General features: G+C 39.8%; 2 protein-coding genes and 1 non-coding gene across 6 annotated transcripts in view; 2 read left to right on the top strand and 1 right to left on the bottom strand.

Annotated features, from left to right (window-relative positions):
- The window catches only part of MAP2K1 (mitogen-activated protein kinase kinase 1), a 95,837-nt gene extending 93,098 nt beyond the window's left edge, over positions 1-2,739 (bottom strand). The window contains exons 1-2 of one of the 2 annotated variants that reach the window (XM_057303649.1): positions 2,658-2,739; positions 617-784 (exon numbers count right to left, since the gene is read on the bottom strand). The gene's annotated coding sequence lies outside the window, so the exon portion shown is untranslated. The remainder of the gene's footprint in view (positions 1-616; positions 785-2,657) is intronic. The other variant, XM_057303650.1, reaches the window with a different exon arrangement.
- Positions 2,740-2,823: 84 nt separating this feature from the next.
- On the top strand, positions 2,824-18,772 carry TIPIN (TIMELESS interacting protein). Of its 3 annotated transcripts, XM_026478352.4 has the most exons (9): positions 2,831-2,913; positions 4,147-4,214; positions 6,277-6,417; positions 6,542-6,620; positions 7,027-7,102; positions 10,817-10,939; positions 11,167-11,230; positions 16,869-17,075; positions 18,157-18,772. In XM_026478352.4, the coding sequence occupies exons 3-9, from the start codon at positions 6,285-6,287 to the stop codon at positions 18,342-18,344; spliced, it is 870 nt and encodes a 289-aa protein (XP_026334137.2). In that variant the 5' UTR covers positions 2,831-2,913; positions 4,147-4,214; positions 6,277-6,284; the 3' UTR covers positions 18,345-18,772. The 3 variants fall into 3 exon arrangements, with proteins under 3 accessions (XP_026334138.2, XP_026334137.2, XP_057159648.1); XM_026478353.4 differs by lacking the exon at positions 4,147-4,214 and having other exon boundaries at positions 2,824-2,913; XM_057303665.1 differs by lacking the exons at positions 2,831-2,913; positions 4,147-4,214 and adding an exon at positions 5,975-6,155.
- On the top strand, positions 12,347-12,482 carry LOC113241046 (small Cajal body-specific RNA 14). The gene has a single exon (XR_003311402.2). It is a non-coding gene; the product is annotated as a small Cajal body-specific RNA 14 (non-coding RNA).
- Positions 18,773-19,476: the final 704 nt, after the last annotated feature.

Below are 19,476 nucleotides of genomic sequence, written 5' to 3'. Positions count from 1 at the left end.
GCTGACCAGGGCACCTGATGTGGGACTCGATTCCAGGACCCTGGGATCATGACCAGAGCCAAAGGCAGGTGCTTAACCAACTGAGCCACCCAGGCTTCCCCCTTCAGATTTCTTATATATGAGAAACAAATAAGCTTTCTATTTTGTTTATTGCTATTTCAGTTTATTTTAGTTTTTTTTCTGTTATTTGTAGCTGAATAGGATCTGAATTTATTATTTCTGGCCTTGGCCATCTTAATTGCTAATGCTGATGTAGACCTGGTTGGTTGATATGATCCCAACTTGGGCATGTCATGTACAAGCCAGGGACAAATAGATGCCACCGTCTTGAGACACAGTCCCCAAATACACAGCAGACCACTACCACCAGCCAGCCCAGCACTCACCTAAGTGTTAAGCCCAAATAACACCAACCAATCAACAAGAATCTGAGACTTCACTTTTTTAATGTGAGATAGAAATAGTTCGTAGTCTTTTGGTTTTAAAAGATGTATTCCATTCCTCTTTTTTCAAACCTCATCTCTGGACTGGGTGGGTTCTCTGCTTGCCAGAAAAACTTTTACACTCCACACTCAACCTTTGCTCTTTAATAGTCTTTTTCTTTAATACTACTCACTTTTAGGGGCGCCTGGGTGGCTCAGTCGTTAGGCATCTGTCTTCAGCTCAGGGCGTGATCCTGGCGTTCTGGGATCAAGCCCCATGTCAGGCTCTTCCGCTGGGAGCCTCCTTCTTCCTCACCCACTCCCCCTGCTTGTGTTCCCTCTCTCACTGGCTGTCTCTCTCTCTGTCGAATGAATAAATAAAATCTTAAAAAAAAATACTACTCACTTTTAAAAACATTAAACTCTTGGGGTGCCTGGCTGGCTCAGTCAGTCGAGTATGTGACTTTTGATCTCTGGGTTGTGAGTTCCAGCCCCACGTTGGTTGTAGAGATTAAAGGAAAATCTTTAAACCAAAGAAACGAAAAACCATTAAGCTATTTTAAAAGCATGCTAATGACATGGTCCATGGGATAGCTATCTTTATATCTCTGGCAAAATTGCTATGGAAAATATATTTCTAGTATTCCTCACATATGAACAAAAAAAGACAATTAGACTTTGACAATAATATGTCAGTGGTAGTTATAGTCACATGGGCCCACAAATTACTTACCAAGGTCTTTACATTTTCTCAAAGGATCAAACATTCTAAAAATTTTATGGATAATAAAAAGTAACATTAAGTACTATAATTTCATCCTCCTCATAACCCTATTCAGTAGGTTCTGTTATTAATACTGAGAAAATGGAAGCACAGGCCAAGGTCACTAAGTAGTAAATGTTGAAACTGAGGTTCAAACCCTCAGAGCTTTTGCTCTGGGCTTTTGTGTGTGGGAGTGGGTGAGGGGACAGGTATAACTTTTCAATTTCTTGAAGTGCTTTTACATTTACTTTATTTGCGTGGAATATAGGCTATTATCTAGATAATTGGAAGAATGTTTCTTGTCTCAGTTATTCAGACTTTTGAAGTTGACATAGTTCCCCTTCAAATTAACGTTAATTTTCTTTCTTTCTTTTTTTAAAGATTTTAAGTAATCTCTACACCCAACATGGGGCTCAAACTTACAACCCTGGAGATCAAGAGTCCCATGCTCTACCCGACTGAACAAGTCAGGCATTCCAGTGTTCATTTTCTTAATTGCTTAATATTAATATATATTATCTTGCATGTATAGATATAAATAAATGAGTTTTATACATATTTCTACATAAATGTATAGAAATAAATCATAAAACTAAGGAAAATGTACAGGTACATATTTGTATACATAATTTTAGATAATATATTGCAATTTATTTTATCTTATTCTCACACATTTGATTTATTCTTTTATAATTTCAATAAAATAAAGCTATAGAAAAGTAGAGAGAATAATGTTGCAAACACTACTCATCTTCATGGTTTGTCAAATCTTGATGCTGTATTTGCTGCAGGTAACTTTTCTTTTTGAATAGTTAATGTATTTCTATGTTCAAAAAAGGTGCAGGGGCGCCCGGGTAGCTCAGGTTGTAGAGCGAGTGATTCTTGATGTCAGGGTCATGAGTTCAAAACCCATTTTGGGGTAAAGCTTACTTTAAAAAAAAGGTACAGAGTTAAGTCCCCCACCTACCTCATCCCATATGCCCAGTTCCCATCCCCACAAGTATTAGTTATATATTTATTTTTCTCACCTGCGTGTATGTGCGGGCATATAAGTAAATACGAATATATTTGGACTCACTTTTTTTTTAAGTAAACTCTACCAAGTGGGGCTTGAACTCACTACCCTGAGATCAAGAGTCCCCCGCTCTATCGACTGAGCCAGTCGTCAGGCGCCCCTGAACTCAAAAAAATAAAAAAATAAAGGTAACGTATTTTTTACATTTTTGTGTCTACACTCCTAACACTAACTCTTTACCACCTCTCTTCTCAGCTCATTATTCAATAAGCAATAAAACTCAGTGTTCAAGGAATTGTTATTAACTCCGAAGAATCGGTAGCTTCTTATCAAATTCTTTCGGCTCTATTCTTTCTGCTCCATCCACAAGCCAGTTTTCCAGAAAACAGACCATTCCCCAAAGTCTAAAACGCCTAGAGCTCAACAAAAAAACGAGCTTTAAGCAAATAAAGTTCACCTCCTCTGAGGAATTCCGGAGGGCGGAAGCGGCGGGAGGGGCGCGGTGGGCGGGCGGGACCCCGGAAAGGCGGGGACGGACGTGGGTGGGCGGCACCCGTGGGGAGGCGGGTCCCGCGGGCTCCGCCCAAGCCCTGCGCAGATTTGGCGCCAAACGCCGAGGCCTCTTCTCGCGGCGGGATCTCCAGAGTCTCGCGATCCACGCGGTTTGGCCGCGGCGCCTAGCCTCCCGCTGTGGCCGGCGCAGTGCGCGTGAGGTGAGAGCGGGCACGGGGCGAGTGGAGGGCTTGCGGGGGAGCGGCGGTCGAGCGTGGAGGGCGGAGAGCACGGGTGCTGGGGGATCGCGGGGAGGGAGTGTGGAGGCTGGGGGAAAAGACTGAGATGGGCCTGGGCAGAGCGGTACGGAGAGGCCCCGACCTGTGGGGAAGAGGGCGGGCACTTTTACCTGTCGTTTCTCTTTCGGGTCCGCCTCTCGCCAAACCCAGCCTTTTAGCGGGAGGGAACGTGCATCAGTCCACCTTTACGTCCCTGGCTACTTTCTGTACCGGGGCGTCTAGGCATAGAAAGCGTCGTGTGAATGTGGGATGAATGAATGAATGAAGTTGAAGGGAGACCGGGGGGGCGGGGATGGGAAGGGTGGTGGGGGGGAATGGGGTGGGAAAGTGGTTTTAGGGTGGCTAGCAAAGGAAGACATGGAGTCAGTCTGGCGGGACTTCCCTTTCGACTCGGGCTGCTGTTTTGATAATTTGGATGAAGTTGGACATTGGACCCCTAAGGTTCTGGGAAGGAATTGGAGTTTGGATATTCAACTTGTTATTTCACTCCTGTGAGAGTTTGAGGACTAGAGGGGGTAAGGTAAGGGAATTTCAGTGTCTAAAAACAGTATGCAACCACCATCTAGAAGTGAAAGAGAGAGAGCTCCCTATTCACCACCAGTGTATTGACAAACCCCACCCCGTGCTTGGCCAGTTCCTTACACTGCATCTTGCTACACATAATAGTAGTTGTGCCCTGCCATCAAATAGTAGTTTGTGCCCTGCCATCAAATAGTAGTTTGTGCCCTGCCATCAAATTCACAGCTGGCTCTTGTCAAAAGTGTGAACCCCATTTCTTCCCAAAGAAACTTGACTAGAATTAAACTTAACTTGAATATACTTATTGTAGATAGGAAACTACTTTAGATTATATGACCTCTAGTCCTGCCTTTCCAATTTTGAAAATCTGTGGTTAATTGAACCTTACTTGAAGATAAGGTGGGTCATCATCAGGAATTGATACATTGTTTTGTTTTTAGGTGTCTGTGGTCATGCAAATTTAGAATTGGAGAGACTTTAGGGATCATCTAGCTGTACTAGTTTTACAGTTTGAGGGAAGCTTTGGAATTTTTATTCCTTCATTCAACAAATATTTATGGAGCACCTGCTGTATAACCAGGTTTGGGGATACAGTGGTAGAGCACAAAGAGACTCACCTGGTCTTTGCCTTTTTAGAGCTGCAGTTTAGTATGGAAGACAAACATTAGTCAAATCACAGAAGTGGAACATAATATTGAAACTGGGTAAGTGCTATGAAATTGATACTTGAGGGGCTCCTGGGTGGCACAGCGGTTAAGCGTCTGCCTTCGGCTCAGGGCGTGATCCTGGCGTTATGGGATCGAGCCCCACATCAGGCTCTTCCGCTATGAGCCTGCTTCTTCCTCTCCCACTCCCCCTGCTTGTGTTCCCTCTCTCGCTGGCTGTCTCTATCTCTGTCGAATAAGTAAATAAAATCTTAAAAAAAAAAAAGAAATTGATACTTGACACTTTGAATGTTTATTATAGGAGGATTTAATTCAGGGAAATTGGGGTAGACTTATCTGAGGAGGTGAGAGTCAAGATCTGAAAGAGATAAGGAGTCTGGGAAGAGCCTTCAAGATAGGAAACAGTAAAGGACTCAGGCCTGAGGGATATGGCTCTTTAAAGAAACTGAAAGAAGACCGCATGAAGAGTTTGTGAAGTGAGTCTGGAGAAGTAGAAAGATGCCAAACCAGGCAGAGCCTTGGAGTTTTATCATTAGCCCAAGAGCAGTAGAAAGCTACTGAAATATTTAAGCTAAGTGGTAATGTGATTGGCTTTACATTTCCAGAGCTTCAGTCTAGCTGTTATATGGAGAATGGTTTGAAAAAGGCAAAAGTGGTTATGAGTAATGGAGTAACCAAAGGAAGAAATGTTAGGAAGTGATTGTGGAGTTAGGGAGAACTGAAAGACTTAACCGAAGTGTAGGACGTAAAATGGACAGGATATGTAGGATAGGGGAAGGAAGTATCAACGATGACTTACAGGTTTGTTTGTTTGTTTGTTTCTTTGTTTCTTTCTTTCTTTTTTAAGATTTTATTTATTTATTTGTCAGAGAGAGAAAGAGCACAGGCAGGGGGAGTGGCACGCAGAGCAGGCAGAGGGAGAAGCAGACTCCCTGCTGAATAAGGAGCCCAATATGGGACTTGATCCCAGGACCCTGGGATCATGACCTGAGCTGAAGGCAGACACTTAACCGACTGAGCCACCCAGGCATCCCGACTTACAGGTTTCTTACTTGCATGGCTGGATAGATGTCACTCACTGAATTGGAAAAATTCAGAAATTTGGTTTTGTACATGAGAAGTTGCTGTTGCCTTTGTGAAATTGAAGAGCTGTAAAGTGAGAAGTAGGGATCTGGAGCTCAGATTTGATGCCTAGGATAGAGATAAAAAATTAGAGATAAATATTCGTCTATAAATGATTATTAAAACCATGGGCATCAAGAAGTGAAGAGGGCCTAGCATGGAGTCTTGAAGGCTTACTGACCAGGTTAGGAGAAGATGAATCTGCACAGAAGATCCAGGAGGAGTGTCCAGAAAGGGAGGAAAACCAAGTACTGTGTTTCAGAAGCGAACAAAAATACTTCAGATGTTGCTAAGAGGTCAAGTTCAATGGTACTGAAAAGCGTTCTTTCAAGTTATCAGCCTGAGGATTATTTCCCTTCCGTGAAAGGAAACCTTAACTAGAAGATGAATATGTAAACAGATTTTTTTTTAAAAGCTGCTCTGGTTAAAGTGGGGGTGAGGTACCTGAACCCTGCCTATTTCACACCCATTTGGACCATAGTTTGAAACCCTCTGAGGGGAGACTCAACAGTTGAGGTAAAATAATTTATTGAAAATCATGCAGTTATTGGGTGGTAGGATGTATGTTAGAACTCACTTCTTCTGATTTCTAACCCAGTTGTTTTTTCCCATAACTAGTCTCCATTTCTTTCTTTCTTTCTTTTTTTTTTTAAAGATTTTATTTATTTATTTGACAGAAATAGAGACAGCCAGCGAGAGAGGGAACATAAGCAGGGGGAGTGGGAGAGGAAGAAGCAGGCTCACAGCAGAGGAGCCTGATGTGGGACTCGATCCCATAACGCCAGGATCACGCCCTGAGCCGAAGGCAGACGCTTAACCGCTGTGCCACCCAGGCGTCCCTCCACTTCTTTTCATGACGTGGGTTTGAAATACAGTTTAACTGACGGAAACACATGCGTTTTCCTGCAGGTGGAACTTAACCGTGTGGTAGGGAGACTACTTAGATGAATAAACATGTTTATTTATTTTTTTCTTGTAGAGGAAAAGATGCTGGAGCCACAGGAGAATGGCTTGATTGACCTACCAGATTATGAACATGTGGAAGATGAAACTTTTCCTCCTTTTCCACCTCCAGCCTCTCCACAGAGAGAAGATGGTGAAGGAGCTGAAGCTGATGAAGGTCTGTATAGAGTTCGAAGAAAGTGCCTGTGTTCAGTTATCCATCTGTTAGCATAGGAATGATATATTTTATAACTGAGGCTTAAATTATTTAAGTAATATTAAATCTTGGTCTATTTCACCAGAGTCAGGGAGAGGAGTACCTGTTCCTGTACCTCCAAAGAGAACAGTTAAACGGAATATACCCAAGCTGGATGCTCAGAGGTACATTTACTATTTCCTTAAACATTTATTCTTTTTTTTATGTTATTTTTTCCTGCTTATATTAAAAACTTTTAGTTGGGATGATTTGGAGATCAGATATTTGTCTTTTTTTTTTTTTTAAAGATTTATTTATTTATTTGAGAGAGAGTGGTGGGTGTGCAGAAGGAGGGAAAGAGAGAATCTTGAGCAGACTCCCCACTGAGTGTGGAGCCCACTGTGGGGCTTGATCTCAGGACCCTGAGATCATGACCTGAGCCGAAATCAAGAGTTGAATGCTGAACTGACTGAGCCAGCCAGGCACATTTTTTTTTTCAGTTCAGCAGATAATATTTTTTCTGCTTATGATTTTGCTTTGGCCTTGATGGCTCTAGAAAAACTGAAATTCAAAACATATTTCTCTTCACAGATTAATTTCAGAGAGAGGGCTTCCAGCATTGAGGCATGTGTTTGATAAGGCAAAATTTAAAGGTAAAGGTCATGAGGTAAGAAATGTCTGATTTTTTATTCTTTGTTCTTTCAAATATCAGTAGAACTGTGGGCCCGTTATCATGTTCTGAGGAATCTCAGAATGTTTCACAAATACTATCATTTATCATTATATCTCTTGAGAAACTAAGATGTGGTGGAAAGGGCACTACTTGAAGAATCAGAAAACATGTCTTATAGTCTCATTTTTGCCACTATGTGGCTTTAGGAAAATCATAATTAAGTTTGTAAGCTCTCAGTTTGTACTTTATAATTTCTAGGAATAAAATTGACTTAGTCTACCTTAAAGAGCGATTTTAGGTTTCAAGAGAGCAAAGACTTTACCTGTATCAATCACTTAAGTGTCCCCAAAGTATGACACATATCTTGTCATGTGTCTGATTTGTAATAGGCATCATTTAAGTTGAAAAATGAAGACATTTAAGAACTGTTGATCACTGTCTAAATCTATATTTTAAAAGTCTCTCTCTTTTTTTTTTTTCAAGTGGGCTCCATGCTTTACTTGAACTCATAACCGTGAGATCAAGACCTGGGCTGAGATTAAGAGTCAGATGCTTAACTGACTGAGCCACCCAGACACCCCTAAAAGTCTCTTTGAATAAAGTAGAGTGTAGATACAATTTTTTGCAGTTATCTTTGTAGAGCTTTGCAGTTTATGAAGTATTTTCAAATATATTCTTTAATTCTTAAACCTGTGGGGTAGGTGTGTTGATCCCATTATCTAGTTAAGGAAATGGAATTTTAGAGTTCTTTTAAAGCTTTTATTTAGTTGTTTGACAGAGAGTGAGCACAAGCAGAGGGAACGGCAGAAGCAGACTCCCCACTGAGCAGGGAGCCTGATGCAGGGCTCCATCCCAGGACCCTGGGATCATGACCTGAGCTGAAGGCAGACGCTTAGCTGACTGAGCCACCCAGGCACTGGGAATTTTTAGAGTTTTAAGTGTCCAATGCCAACAGTTAAGGGCAGAGCTTAGACTTCCCCTTTCATAGCCCAGCCAGAGTAATGTTAATACAACAGTGGGCACCATCTTAGTGTGGTATGCAGCGTAGTGGGAAAGAGGGAAGAGGCTGGAAGCAGACAGCGGTTCAGATACTGTCACACTACCAGGCTGAAGGTGAACAAGGTGAAGGTAGCCTGATAGGGTAGTAGTAGAGAGATAAACAACATGTAGTACTTGTAGACAATTGGATATAAGGAGGTAATAAGAAGTCAGAAATAATCCCAAGAGGGGGGCCCGGCTGGCTCAGTTGGTAGAGCATGTGACTCCTGATCTTGGGGTTGTGCATACAAGCCCCACCCTGGGTGTAGAGCTTACCTAAAAAAAAATAAATAAAAACAAAAAATCTAAGATCTCAAAGCTGGGAGACTGAAAAGTTGTAGTACCTTTGCTCAGCTTCCCTGGATAGGAAGAGAATAGAAGTCTGTGTCCTATTTTGCCACAAAACTAAATGTAAATCAGGATGTTTTAAAAGCATACCCATCTCAAAAAAAAAAAAAAAAAAAAAGAGGGACACCTAGCTGGCTCAGTTAGTGGAGCATGGGACTCGATCTTGGGGTTGTGAGTTCAAGCCCCATGTTGGGCGTAGAGCTTACTTAAAAACAAAAAAAAAACCCAGACCATCTCAGTTAATTCATTGTCCTTGTTGAAATTTTCAAGTTGTAATGATGAAATTGGTGCTTTGAATTTAATGAAGTCTTCATCGTTTTCATAATAAGTACTTTATTAAAATAAATGAGTTTATATGAAGGATAAAAATTTTGTGTTTCTTCACTGGGTGAGGGTGGGCTTCGTGAGTTTATGCTATTTAGTCTTCTGTACTTTGCCCTTGGAGATTCTTACTGTTTTGTCATAATGTTGAATCCTCACTGCTTTTTTCTCCATGTATGACTTGGGACATATTTAGGTGTATTTAGGTGTTTCTTTTGTGACCCTCAGGTCTAACATGATGTTGTGAGGTGACTGACCAGCTACCCCCAACAACTGGAAAATAATCTTAGGTGATTGAATTAAAAACAAACAAACTTATCTTTATTATCAGAATGAGAAGGATAACACTTGCTTTTAGTATTACTATAATATATGTGCTGCTGAAGCAAGCACAGTCTCTCAGTATTACATGTTTAGTTACTGGTAGGGTTGACCATTGGCTTCTTAGAAAGAACGGGTAACAACAGTAATAGCCAGTATTTGAGTATATACTTTGTGTCAGGCACTTTACTTGTATTACTTATTTCTCATAACCCTACAAAGTGTGTATAATATTCTCATTTTATACGTGAAAAAGAAGGCACAGCAGCAAAGTGATTTGCTTAAAGTCACACAGCTATTATGTAGCAGGATTGAGATTTGATTCTATATAGTGGGATCCAGAGCCTGTGCTTTTGACTATTCTATTTTTTTTATTATTATTTATCTGAGAAGCAGACTCCCTGTTAAGCAGGGATTCCAATGCAGGACTTGATCCCAGGATCCTGGGATCATGACCTGAGCCCAAGGTAGACGCTTAACCAACTGAGCCACCAGGCGCCCCTTGACTATTCTATTTTCAAATACTGTTTAGGGGCACCTGGGTGGTTCAGTTAAGTGTCTGACTCTTCGTTTCCACTTGGGTCATGATCTCAGGGTTGTGAGATCAAGAGAGCCTCACGTCCGGCTCCGCGCTCGGTGGGGAGTCTGCTTGGGGATTTCTCTCCCTCTGCCCTCCCCACTGTCCCTTACACATTCTTTCTCAACAATAAATAAATCTTTAAAATACTGTTAAGAGAAGAATAAAATATTTTACATTAAAACCAGGAATTTGGAATTTTGTTATTCATTAGTCCAGTTTATTAAACTTTTTCATTTACATTTTTAAAAATTTTAATATTAAATTGAAATTTCATATATAAAGAGGAATTGTGCCCTGAGAACGTTTGAACTGTTGTTGCTAGTCTTTGTACTTTGCCCTGGGGATTTCTAAATATATTTTCACAGTTTTGAATTCTCAATGCTTTGTTCTCTATATATGATTTAGGGGCCTGTCATTTTGTTTAGTTAGTCCTAAAAGGCATCTTGACATATTTTATTAAAGCTTATTTTCACATACTACTTTACAGTTCTGAAAAGATATTTGATTATCCATCTGCCTTCAGCTCAGATCGGGCTTCCTGCTCAGCAGGGAGCCTGCTTGTCCCTCTCCCTCTGCTGCTCCACTTGCTTGTGCTCTCTCTTGCGCATGCGCGCTCTCTCAAATAAAAAAAATTTTTTTTAAAGATTTTATTATTTATTTGAGAGAGAGTGAGTGAGAGAGAGCATGAGCAAGGGGAGGGGGAGAAGCAGGCTCCCCTGGGCATGTGGCTCGATCCCAGGACCCCAGGATCATGACCTGAGCCAAAGGCAGACGCTTAACTGACTCAGCCACCCAGGCGCCCTAAATAAATAAATTCTTAAAAAAAAAAAAAAGGATACATGATTATCTTTTAATTTTTATTTAATTTTCATACTGGGGTTTTTTTTTTTTTTTAAGTCTATATCCAGTGCTCTTCTAGACTGCAATCCTCTAAGCTCAAAAAACAGTTTTCTTCTTAAAGTTTCTTCAGAAGTTTCTTAACCTTATAAATATAAAATGACACCAGTGACTTTGGCATTACTATTCAATTCTAAAATCTGCTGACAAGGTCAGCTGTGAGAATGAGTCTTCTATTTAGCATTTTTATTTTTATGTGCCAGGCTGAAGACTTGAAAACGCTAATCAGACACATGGAGCATTGGGCACATAGGCTATTCCCTAAACTGCAATTCGAGGATTTTATTGACAGAGTTGAATACCTGGGAAGTAAAAAGGAAGTTCAGGTAGGTATTGAGATTATTATGAATATCATTCATAATGTTAAATAGTGCCACAGATGGATTTTAGTTGAAGCTAAGTCACTGTTGGGCGTTTTCATTTTGAAATCTGTCTTGGTTGAAGAAAAATTGATAGTAGTTATTTGAAGAACAACTTTTTTGAAACTAAGAATTGAATACTCGTTTTCCCCCAAATGTTACTGATGAAGATGTAAAAATATCTTTATTTTCAGACCTGTTTAAAACGAATTCGACTTGACCTGCCTATTTTACATGAAGATTTTATTAGCAATAATGGTAAGAATATAGGTTTATTTATGTATTTACTTAGTTTAAAGATTTTATTTATTTGAGAGAGAGAGAGAGAGAAAGAGTGCACCAGCAGGGTGAGCAGCAGGCAGAGGGAGAGGGAGAAGCAGGCTCTCCACTGAGCAGGAAGCCCGACGTGGGGTTTGATCCCAGGACCCTGGGATCATGACCTGAGCCGAAAGCAGATGCTTAACTGACTGAGCCACCCAGGCGCCCCTATAGGTTTATTTATAATATTTTTGCTTTTAGAAATAGATCTAGTTGGGGGCAGGGGTAGATTAAGCACTGGGTTCTTCTATATTGGGTAACTGAGTAAACATAATTACAGTAAATAGGAATGAGTTAAAATGCCTTGGTACATCTAGAATGTTTGACACTTGTTTCTTAAAGGCATGCCTGCAGTGCCATTAAGAGATGTTGTAAAAGTATATTTAGTCACAGAAGTTGAGCCTTTGAGAACTGATGACCCATTGATCCTTTGTAGTGCTCGGTTAATGAAAATAAATGACAAGGTGTAGTCTTCTACATACACACCATTAAAAGTGGCTTTGGGGAATTAAAATAATTTGATGATGAAATAGTTTACATTTCTCTTAAGAGTGCAGATCCTGTACATGGATAGTCCCCAACTTAACAATGGTTTGACTTACGATTATTCGATGGTGCAGAAGTGCTATGCATTCAGTGGAAACCATACTTAGAATTTCAGATTTTGACTTTTTCCCCAGGCTAGCGTGTGTGCTATGATACCCTGCCGTGATGCTGGGCAGGAGCAGCCACGCTGCCCAGCCAGCCGCGTGATCGTGAGGGTAAACGACCGGTAGACTGACAACCGTTTTGTACCCATACAGCCGTTCCGTTTTCCACTTTCCGTACAGTATTCTGTAAATTACATGAGATATTCAACACTGTCTTATAAAATAGGCTTTGTATTACGTGATTTTGCCTAACTGGGCTAATGTCCGTGTTCTGAACACATTTAAAGTAGATGAGGTATATTACATCCATTTTTAACTTAAGATATTGTCAACTGATGATGGGCTTATCAGGATGTAACCCCATTTTTAGTTGAGGAAGATCTCTGTAGTTCTTCAGTAAGACCCTGTGACTGTTCCTGGTATTGATTGCATTTGTTAGTTGTACAGTGCAACCATAGGCAGTCACACACATCAAAACATATGGTTCCTGCCGACAGGGTCTGTATAGTTATCAGATTCTCTGTGCGATGGCTCCATACATGTTTGTTCATTTTTGTTTTTTAAACTTTCAATACATGTGGTAGAAAATACAGGCTCCCTGTAGAATCCTCCCAAGTTATTTATAAATTGCTTTTAAAAATGTGAAGAATTGTGATTTAAATAGTCCAAGATTTAATATTTTGGTAAGATATGGTATGTATCGATGGCATAGGATTTGGTATATGGAAAGGGATCAATAGCTACAGTAAATTCCACAGCACATACCACTGGATTAGGTAGTTTATTTGGTAGCAGTTTTTGAGCTGCATAGTGTGTGTTAGAATTTCAAGGATAAAGATGAGTAAGATCAGACCCCTTGGTTCATGGGCTAGCAGACTAATGAATGAGTGAGACATAACATCACCTCTATTCTGATAGGTGCTGAAATTGGAGACAGATACAGGGCACAGGGTAGGGTGCAAAGGAGAGCATAGTTGCTTTTACCCAAGGGAAGGGGAAAGAAAGCAGAGGACAAATCACAAGTACTTTGAATGATAAGCAGTAAAGTTCAGGCAAAGGTGATTTTGGAGAGGGACTCATTTGTGCAGAGGCATAAATTAACACAGGACTGTCGATGGGATTACAGGTTTCCTGAAATGCTGGGTACATAGAAGAGGCCTCTGTCACACAGCCTTGTTTGTTGTTGAATCTGTCTTCTCTGTATCCTAAGAGAATGGTCTCTAGATCTTTTGGATAAGGCACTACAACAGTAAAGGTGTTTTGAGCATTTTATTAATTTACTTTTATAATACATGTACTACTGATATGATAAATAACACATTTTTTAAAAAGATTTTATTTATTTGAGAGAGAGAGCATGAGCGTGAGCATGAGCCAGGGGAGGGGCACAGGGAGAGGGAGAAGCAGATGCCTTGCTGAATGTGGAGCCCAATGCCAGGGCTTGATCCCAGGACCCTGAGATCATGACCTGAGCCGAAGTCAGACGCTTAACCAACTGAGCCACAATAATGTACATTTTTATTCTCATTAGAAGATTACCATGAGGTTTTAAAGTGACAGCAATGTGGCTTAATAGTCTACTGAATATGTTCTTTCTTCCAAAATTTTGGGTTGATACCTGATCAGTGATTTCAGGGTGCAGTTGTAGATAGTCGTTCCCTGCCCCAAATCTTGGTTTTACCTTACTCAGATTCATCCAAATAGAAGTAGAGTATCATTAACTGCATGTAACATTTGGTATTCATTTTCCCATCCCATTCACTAATGCAAGGATTTTTGTTGAAGTTCACAAGCAAATTATCATCTACCTTTTTTCTTTTTTCTTTTTTTAAAGATTTTATTTATTTATTTGACACAGAGACAGCCAGTGAGGGAGAGACAAGCAGGGGTAGTGGGAGAGGAAGAAGCAGGCTCCCAACAGAGGAGCCTGATGTGGGGCTCGATCCCAGAACGCCGGGATCACGCCCTGAACTGAAGGCAGACACTTAACGACTGAGCCACCCAGGCGCCCCATCATCTACCTTTTTTCAATCAATTGTTTTTCTTTAAAGTTAATCAGGGGTTAAATTTTAGTATTTTGGGGGCACCTGGGTGGCTCAGTTGGTTAAGTGTCTTCCTTCAGCTCAGGTCATGATGCCAGAGGCCAGGGATCAAGCCCCGCATCAGGCTCCCTGCTCAGTGGGGAGTCTGTTTCTCCCTCTCCCTCTGCCCCTCCCCCTGCTCATGCTCTCTCTTTCTGGCTCACTCTCTCCCTCAAATAAATAAAATCTTTAAAAAAAATAAATTTTAATATTTGACAGATACATAGTCCTGTAGCTCCTCTGCTCAGAGCCCTGTAGTGGCTCCTTCTTTCACCCAAAGCAAAAGCCAAAATCCTTATGTCCTTGGCCCTACAGTATCTCCTCCTTACCCCAGCTCCCTTGCCTCTGAATGTATCTTTTACAGTTCTCCACTCAAACTGCTTTAGTGACTACTTGCCTCCTCGCTGTTCTTTGACTCTCCCAGGCACATTTTTGTCTTAAGGCTTTTGCACTCTTATACTCTGCCTTGAACACATCCTTTGTCCTCCTTCCTGCCCTCAAGTCTGCATGGCTCTCTTACCCCTTCAAACTGTGCTCAAATATCAACTCAGTGAAGTCTCCCTGACCACACTATTAAAACCATACTCCCACCCTCGGTCCTGATTCCCCTGTCCTTTTTTTCCCCCATAGTACTTATTTCCCTTAAATTATTGTGTATTTGCTTATCTGTTAGTTTGTGTGTGCCAAGATGATGGCATCCTGTAGCACGTTGAATATTTGTCTTAAACTCGTTTGCCATAATCGCTTGCCTGTTGATGTGGCAATGAGTGAATTTCATGTGTGGTTCTCATTTTTTTATCCCAGTTTTGTCAGTCAAAGCTCCACCAGTGGTTATGTTCACATTGGTTTTCCATAAAACGTATTAAAGAGACCATATGCTATTGAAGAGATCTTTCCTTTCATGGTTCACAAAAACAGTAGTTGTTTATGTATGTCATTATTAGTAATTCGGAATCCTGTACACCCTGCAAGGTGAAGCATAGTAGAAAACCCCAAAATTGCATAATTGGTTCTAATACTTGTTTCTTAACCTCTCTAGCGATGTTTTCTCTCTGTATTCCATCAATATTTCCTGACAAAGGAATGCATCTTAGTTTCTTGCTACATTTTTTTTTCCATGTCAGGAAGGAAAAGTGTATTGCTTTTTGTCTCTCATTGTTAAGGAAGAAACCTCAAAAGGGATTTCGTTGTAAAATAAAATATCATAGGATTTTTAAACCTCACTGGAATAATTATAGGTTTGTCTTGTGTTAAATGTTTTGCTAGTTGTGATGGTTTTTACTACACATTAGCTAATACCCCAAGGCACAGTATATACATAGGACAAGGTTAGTGTGTGTAAATTCATATTTCAAATGGTGGTCTTGGTGATACGATTTTTTTTTTTTTGCCTACTTGTCAGATCAGATGGTGTCTTTTTTTTTTTTTTTTTTAACCCTCTAATGTGAATGATGTAGGGAGAAGGTGAAGTGTCAGCTTTGCTGTTTTCTTAGTTCTCCCTTGCGTCTCTATTTTGTCCAACTTCTTTTCTATATATTGTTATTTTGCAAAAATTTTAAGCTACCACTTGTGCATTTTGTTGGGGTTGCTTTGGTGTTAAAACTAGACAGTCTGCTTAACTGGGCGATCAGAATCAGCTGTATGTCACAGTATGCTGAAATTCAAAAAATGACTGAGGGCTCAGCTCTTCCGCCCTTCTGTGTGTGGAGCTGTCTGCATCCAGGCCACACAGTAACTGTCATATAGATAAATGATAGTTTGTCACTGCCTGTCCTTTAAGTGAGCTCAATTTTTCTGAATTCTTAAATATAAATGGAAGACGCAATATTTACTTTCTGTATCTCTGTGGATGTTAGGAGCATCTTACTTTGAGGTAACTGGTATATAGGCTTTAAGAATGTAATAGGACTAATGTAGGGAGCACAGTTCTTTAAATTAACGTGGAGATAGGCCTATAGATCTCTAAATTTATTTTTCTTTCACTTTTTTTTGAAAGGTGGTATTTTTAAGTAATCTCTACATGCAGTGTGGGTCTTAAATTCACAACCCCAGGATCAAGAGTCACATGCACTGACTGAGCCAGTTAGGCACCCCTCCTTTTTCATTTTGTGTCTGAGTTTAATAGCTTATATAAAATTATTACTGTTTTATATGGACACTATAGCAAGCTACTAAAATGTTTTTGTTCAATGTAAAGCAAGAATATGGTTTGAATTCTTTTAAGTTCATTAGCCCAAGCAGAAGATAATTTCTAATCATATCTAAGAACTTGTGCTTTCTGTTCATGCATATTTTTAAACTAGTATTTCCATTTGACTATTTAAAATGTCTCTTTAAAATGATTTATAAATATTCCTTTTACTTGTTTGAATCAAGCACGTACAGGTGTCCTTGAACAACACGGGTTTGAAATTGAGCAGGTCCACTTAACAGATTTCTTACGGTTCAGTACTGTAAATGTGTTTTCTCCCCCTTAAGCTTTTCTTTAATAACATTTTCTTTTCTCTAGCTTACTTTAAAAGTACAGTATATAATACATTTAATATAGATAATATGTCTTAATTGATTATGTTATTTGTATTCTGGTCAACAGTCGGCTATTAGTAGTTAACCTTGGGGGAGGCAAAAGTTCTACGTGGATTTTTGACTGTGCTGGGGGTTCAGCATCCCTAACCCCTCTGTTGTTCAAGGGTCATCGGTATTTGGAACATTATCACACCCCAGAGCAATTTGAAGAAACAGTTTCTTCAGTTCTGATACCTTGTTACTTTAAACTGGTTTTTAACTAAAAGCTGCATTAAGCCCTTTTTCTAACTACAGATGTACTAACTTTCATTTCTACTGCAGATGAAGAAGGGGAAAATCTTGGCCATGACGTAACTGCTACCCAATTAGATCCCTTTTTGACAAACTCACTGGAAAGTGAGAATTTTGCTTCTGAGTCAAGTAGAAGCCTAACAGAAGAACAACAACAGAGAATTGAGAGAAATAAACAACTGGCCTTCGAGAGAAGGCAGGCAAAGCTCCTGAGTAATAGTCAGTCCCTCGGAAATGGTACATTTTATGCTGGGTTTTATGTGCTACCATTAATATATCAGGGGCATGTTAGAAATTTTAACTTCTCTACAATCTGTAAAATAAAATTCCTCTAGGAATAGAAAAATCTCATATATTATGTATATCTGAGAAAGAGCGTGAGCGTGCCTGCGTGTGTGTGTGAGCTATTTGGAATCCTCAAAGAATAAATGAGTCCAAGATGGTTTTCTGGATAGATGAGTACCTCTTAAAAAATTATTTTAATCACTTCAACTTGATTCTGAATCTTTCAAAAGTACATTCTTCCCTGACTCCTTAAGTATGTGACTTGCTTTTTTTTTAAAAGATTTTAAAAATTTATTTATTTGAGAGAGAAAGAGAGACACCACAAGGGGGGAGGGCCAGAAGGAAAAGCAGGCTCCCCGCTCAGCAGGGAGCCCAATGTGGGGTTATATCCCAGGACCCTGGGATCATGACCTAAGCCAAAGGCAGACGCTTAACCAGCTGAGGCGCCCTGTATTTTATCTTTAGGATCGTAATTTTGAACATTAATTATTATGGTACTTTCTAGACATATAAAATGCCTTCTGCACCCTTTGAGGATTTTAGAGCCATTTGCTGTGACTTAAGTAGGTCCTTAATTACTTTTTATCGCATTGTGTCACTTAGCTGTCAGTTTGCTTATGTGATGCATTCTCTTCTCTCTTTTAAAACTGTCTTAAAATTCGCTGTTTTTAAAACAGACTGGGTTTGGAAACTAGACAACCAAGTTTATTAAAACTATATTTAAAAAAATGCAAATTGGTTTTGAATGAAGGAGATTGCATACTTTCTCAATTTCCAATGTAGTTTTCCTTTTGAAATGGGAAAATAAGAATTATGGTTAAGTAGTGAAGGTACCGTGTTATAAAACAGGTTTCACCCAAGATAATAATAATTCGTAAGTGAAAATTAGTGTGACTACATTGTTATTCTTTCCAGTTAAAATGAACTTAATCTTCAGCTTTACATTGATAAAAGCTTGTGGAGAGCTTTGTATTTATCAGGTAAGATTGGGTCAGGTGCTTATAATGAGTCATAATGATGATTTCTCTTTCAGACTTGTTAACAACCACACCCAGGGCACAGACCATTGAGGAGGTTCATACAGGTGAGGATCAAGAGGAGTCAGCAGACAGATTTGACAAAGACATTCTAGACAATCCACGGCATGTTGCTGCTGCCAGTACTGTAAATGAAGAGGAGGAATTAAACACCGGGAACACACAACTGGACCGTTCCTTTTAAAATGTACAGTACTAACTTTATGCTTTATCCAGAAATGTCACTGAGGTTGGTTAGGCTTCAAGTAAGAGAAAATCTATTAACTTGCTATCCTCTAAGTTGTAGATTAGTATGTATTTTGTCTACTTGGAGTGAAAATCCTTATGTAGTAAGACTTTCATAGATTCCTGTTTAAGATATGGTATTATTTATGTTTATACTTGTTTCTTATTAACTTTAGTTGAGCTTATTCTCTTTAGTGTTTACCTTTATTCTCTTTAGGGTTTATTTTTATACAGATAGGACTTTATAAAAATGATTAGTAGTTAAGCCCCTTCTGCTGCTAGTGTGCCATTGAATGTCTTGTTTTCACTAAATTGGGAGTTTTTAGATGAAAATTTATAATGAATATTAATGTCCATTTTTAAAAAAGAAATAAAAATCTTATAAACTATCTCTAGAGGCTTTTTGAAAGTTTCTTATTGCTATTTAGTTCTGCAATTTACACTTATGGTAAAATTTTTAAGGTTTCTATATGTGTTTACATGTATTTTGAGGAGTCACTTTAATACTTAAAGGGTCACCTGAAAGGCTGCTGTATTGCCTGGCCTGTGTCCATTCCAGGGGAGTTCAAATGCTCCTTGGTACCTTACCTACTAGTGGGAGAAACTTGCAAAGCATCATGGTGAACACAGAGCACCTAGGAGGATCCACATAGGGTACCTTTGCGTTTGTGGAGGAGAGCCCAAGGATTGGGAAGGACATGTCCAATAATGATACAGAAAGGGGAAATCTAGGAAATACGAAAGACTTGGGAACGGCAAATATGAAGCTAGAAGTGTTAGGCCAGGGGCGCCTGTGGCACAGTGGTTAAGCACCTGCCTTCGGCTCAGGGCGTGATCCCGGCGTTCTGGGATCGAGCCCCACATCAGGCTCCTTCACTATGAGCCTGCTTCTTCCTCTCCCAATCCCCCTGCTTGTATTCCCTCTCTCGCTGGCATTCCCTCTCTTGCTGGCTGTCTCTGTCTCTGTCGAATAAATAAATAAAATCTTAAAAAAAAAAAAAAAAAAAGAAGTGTTAGGCCAGATGGTGAGAAGATCTGATTGGAGTTTTTCCTGCCTGAGTTTATCAGCTTGGTGGAGGAGGAAGTTACAG

The sequence above is a fragment of the Ursus arctos genome, unplaced genomic scaffold, assembly GCF_023065955.2.
Source record: "Ursus arctos isolate Adak ecotype North America unplaced genomic scaffold, UrsArc2.0 scaffold_28, whole genome shotgun sequence".
In the NCBI taxonomy this organism is placed as follows: domain Eukaryota; kingdom Metazoa; phylum Chordata; class Mammalia; order Carnivora; family Ursidae; genus Ursus; species Ursus arctos.
The sequence above is the reverse complement of the archived record's forward strand: the minus strand, read 5'-3'. Positions and strand labels throughout refer to the sequence as shown.

Bases quoted from the DNA above. Each gene is read 5' to 3' on its own strand.
- TIPIN (XM_026478353.4), top strand. From the start codon at position 6,285: ATGCTGGAGCCACAGGAGAATGGCTTGATTGACCTACCAGATTATGAA. The intron at 6,418-6,541 runs GTCTGTATAGAG...CTATTTCACCAG, and splicing joins AGGAGCTGAAGCTGATGAAG to AGTCAGGGAGAGGAGTACCT. The intron at 7,103-10,816 runs GTAAGAAATGTC...TTTATGTGCCAG, and splicing joins TTAAAGGTAAAGGTCATGAG to GCTGAAGACTTGAAAACGCT.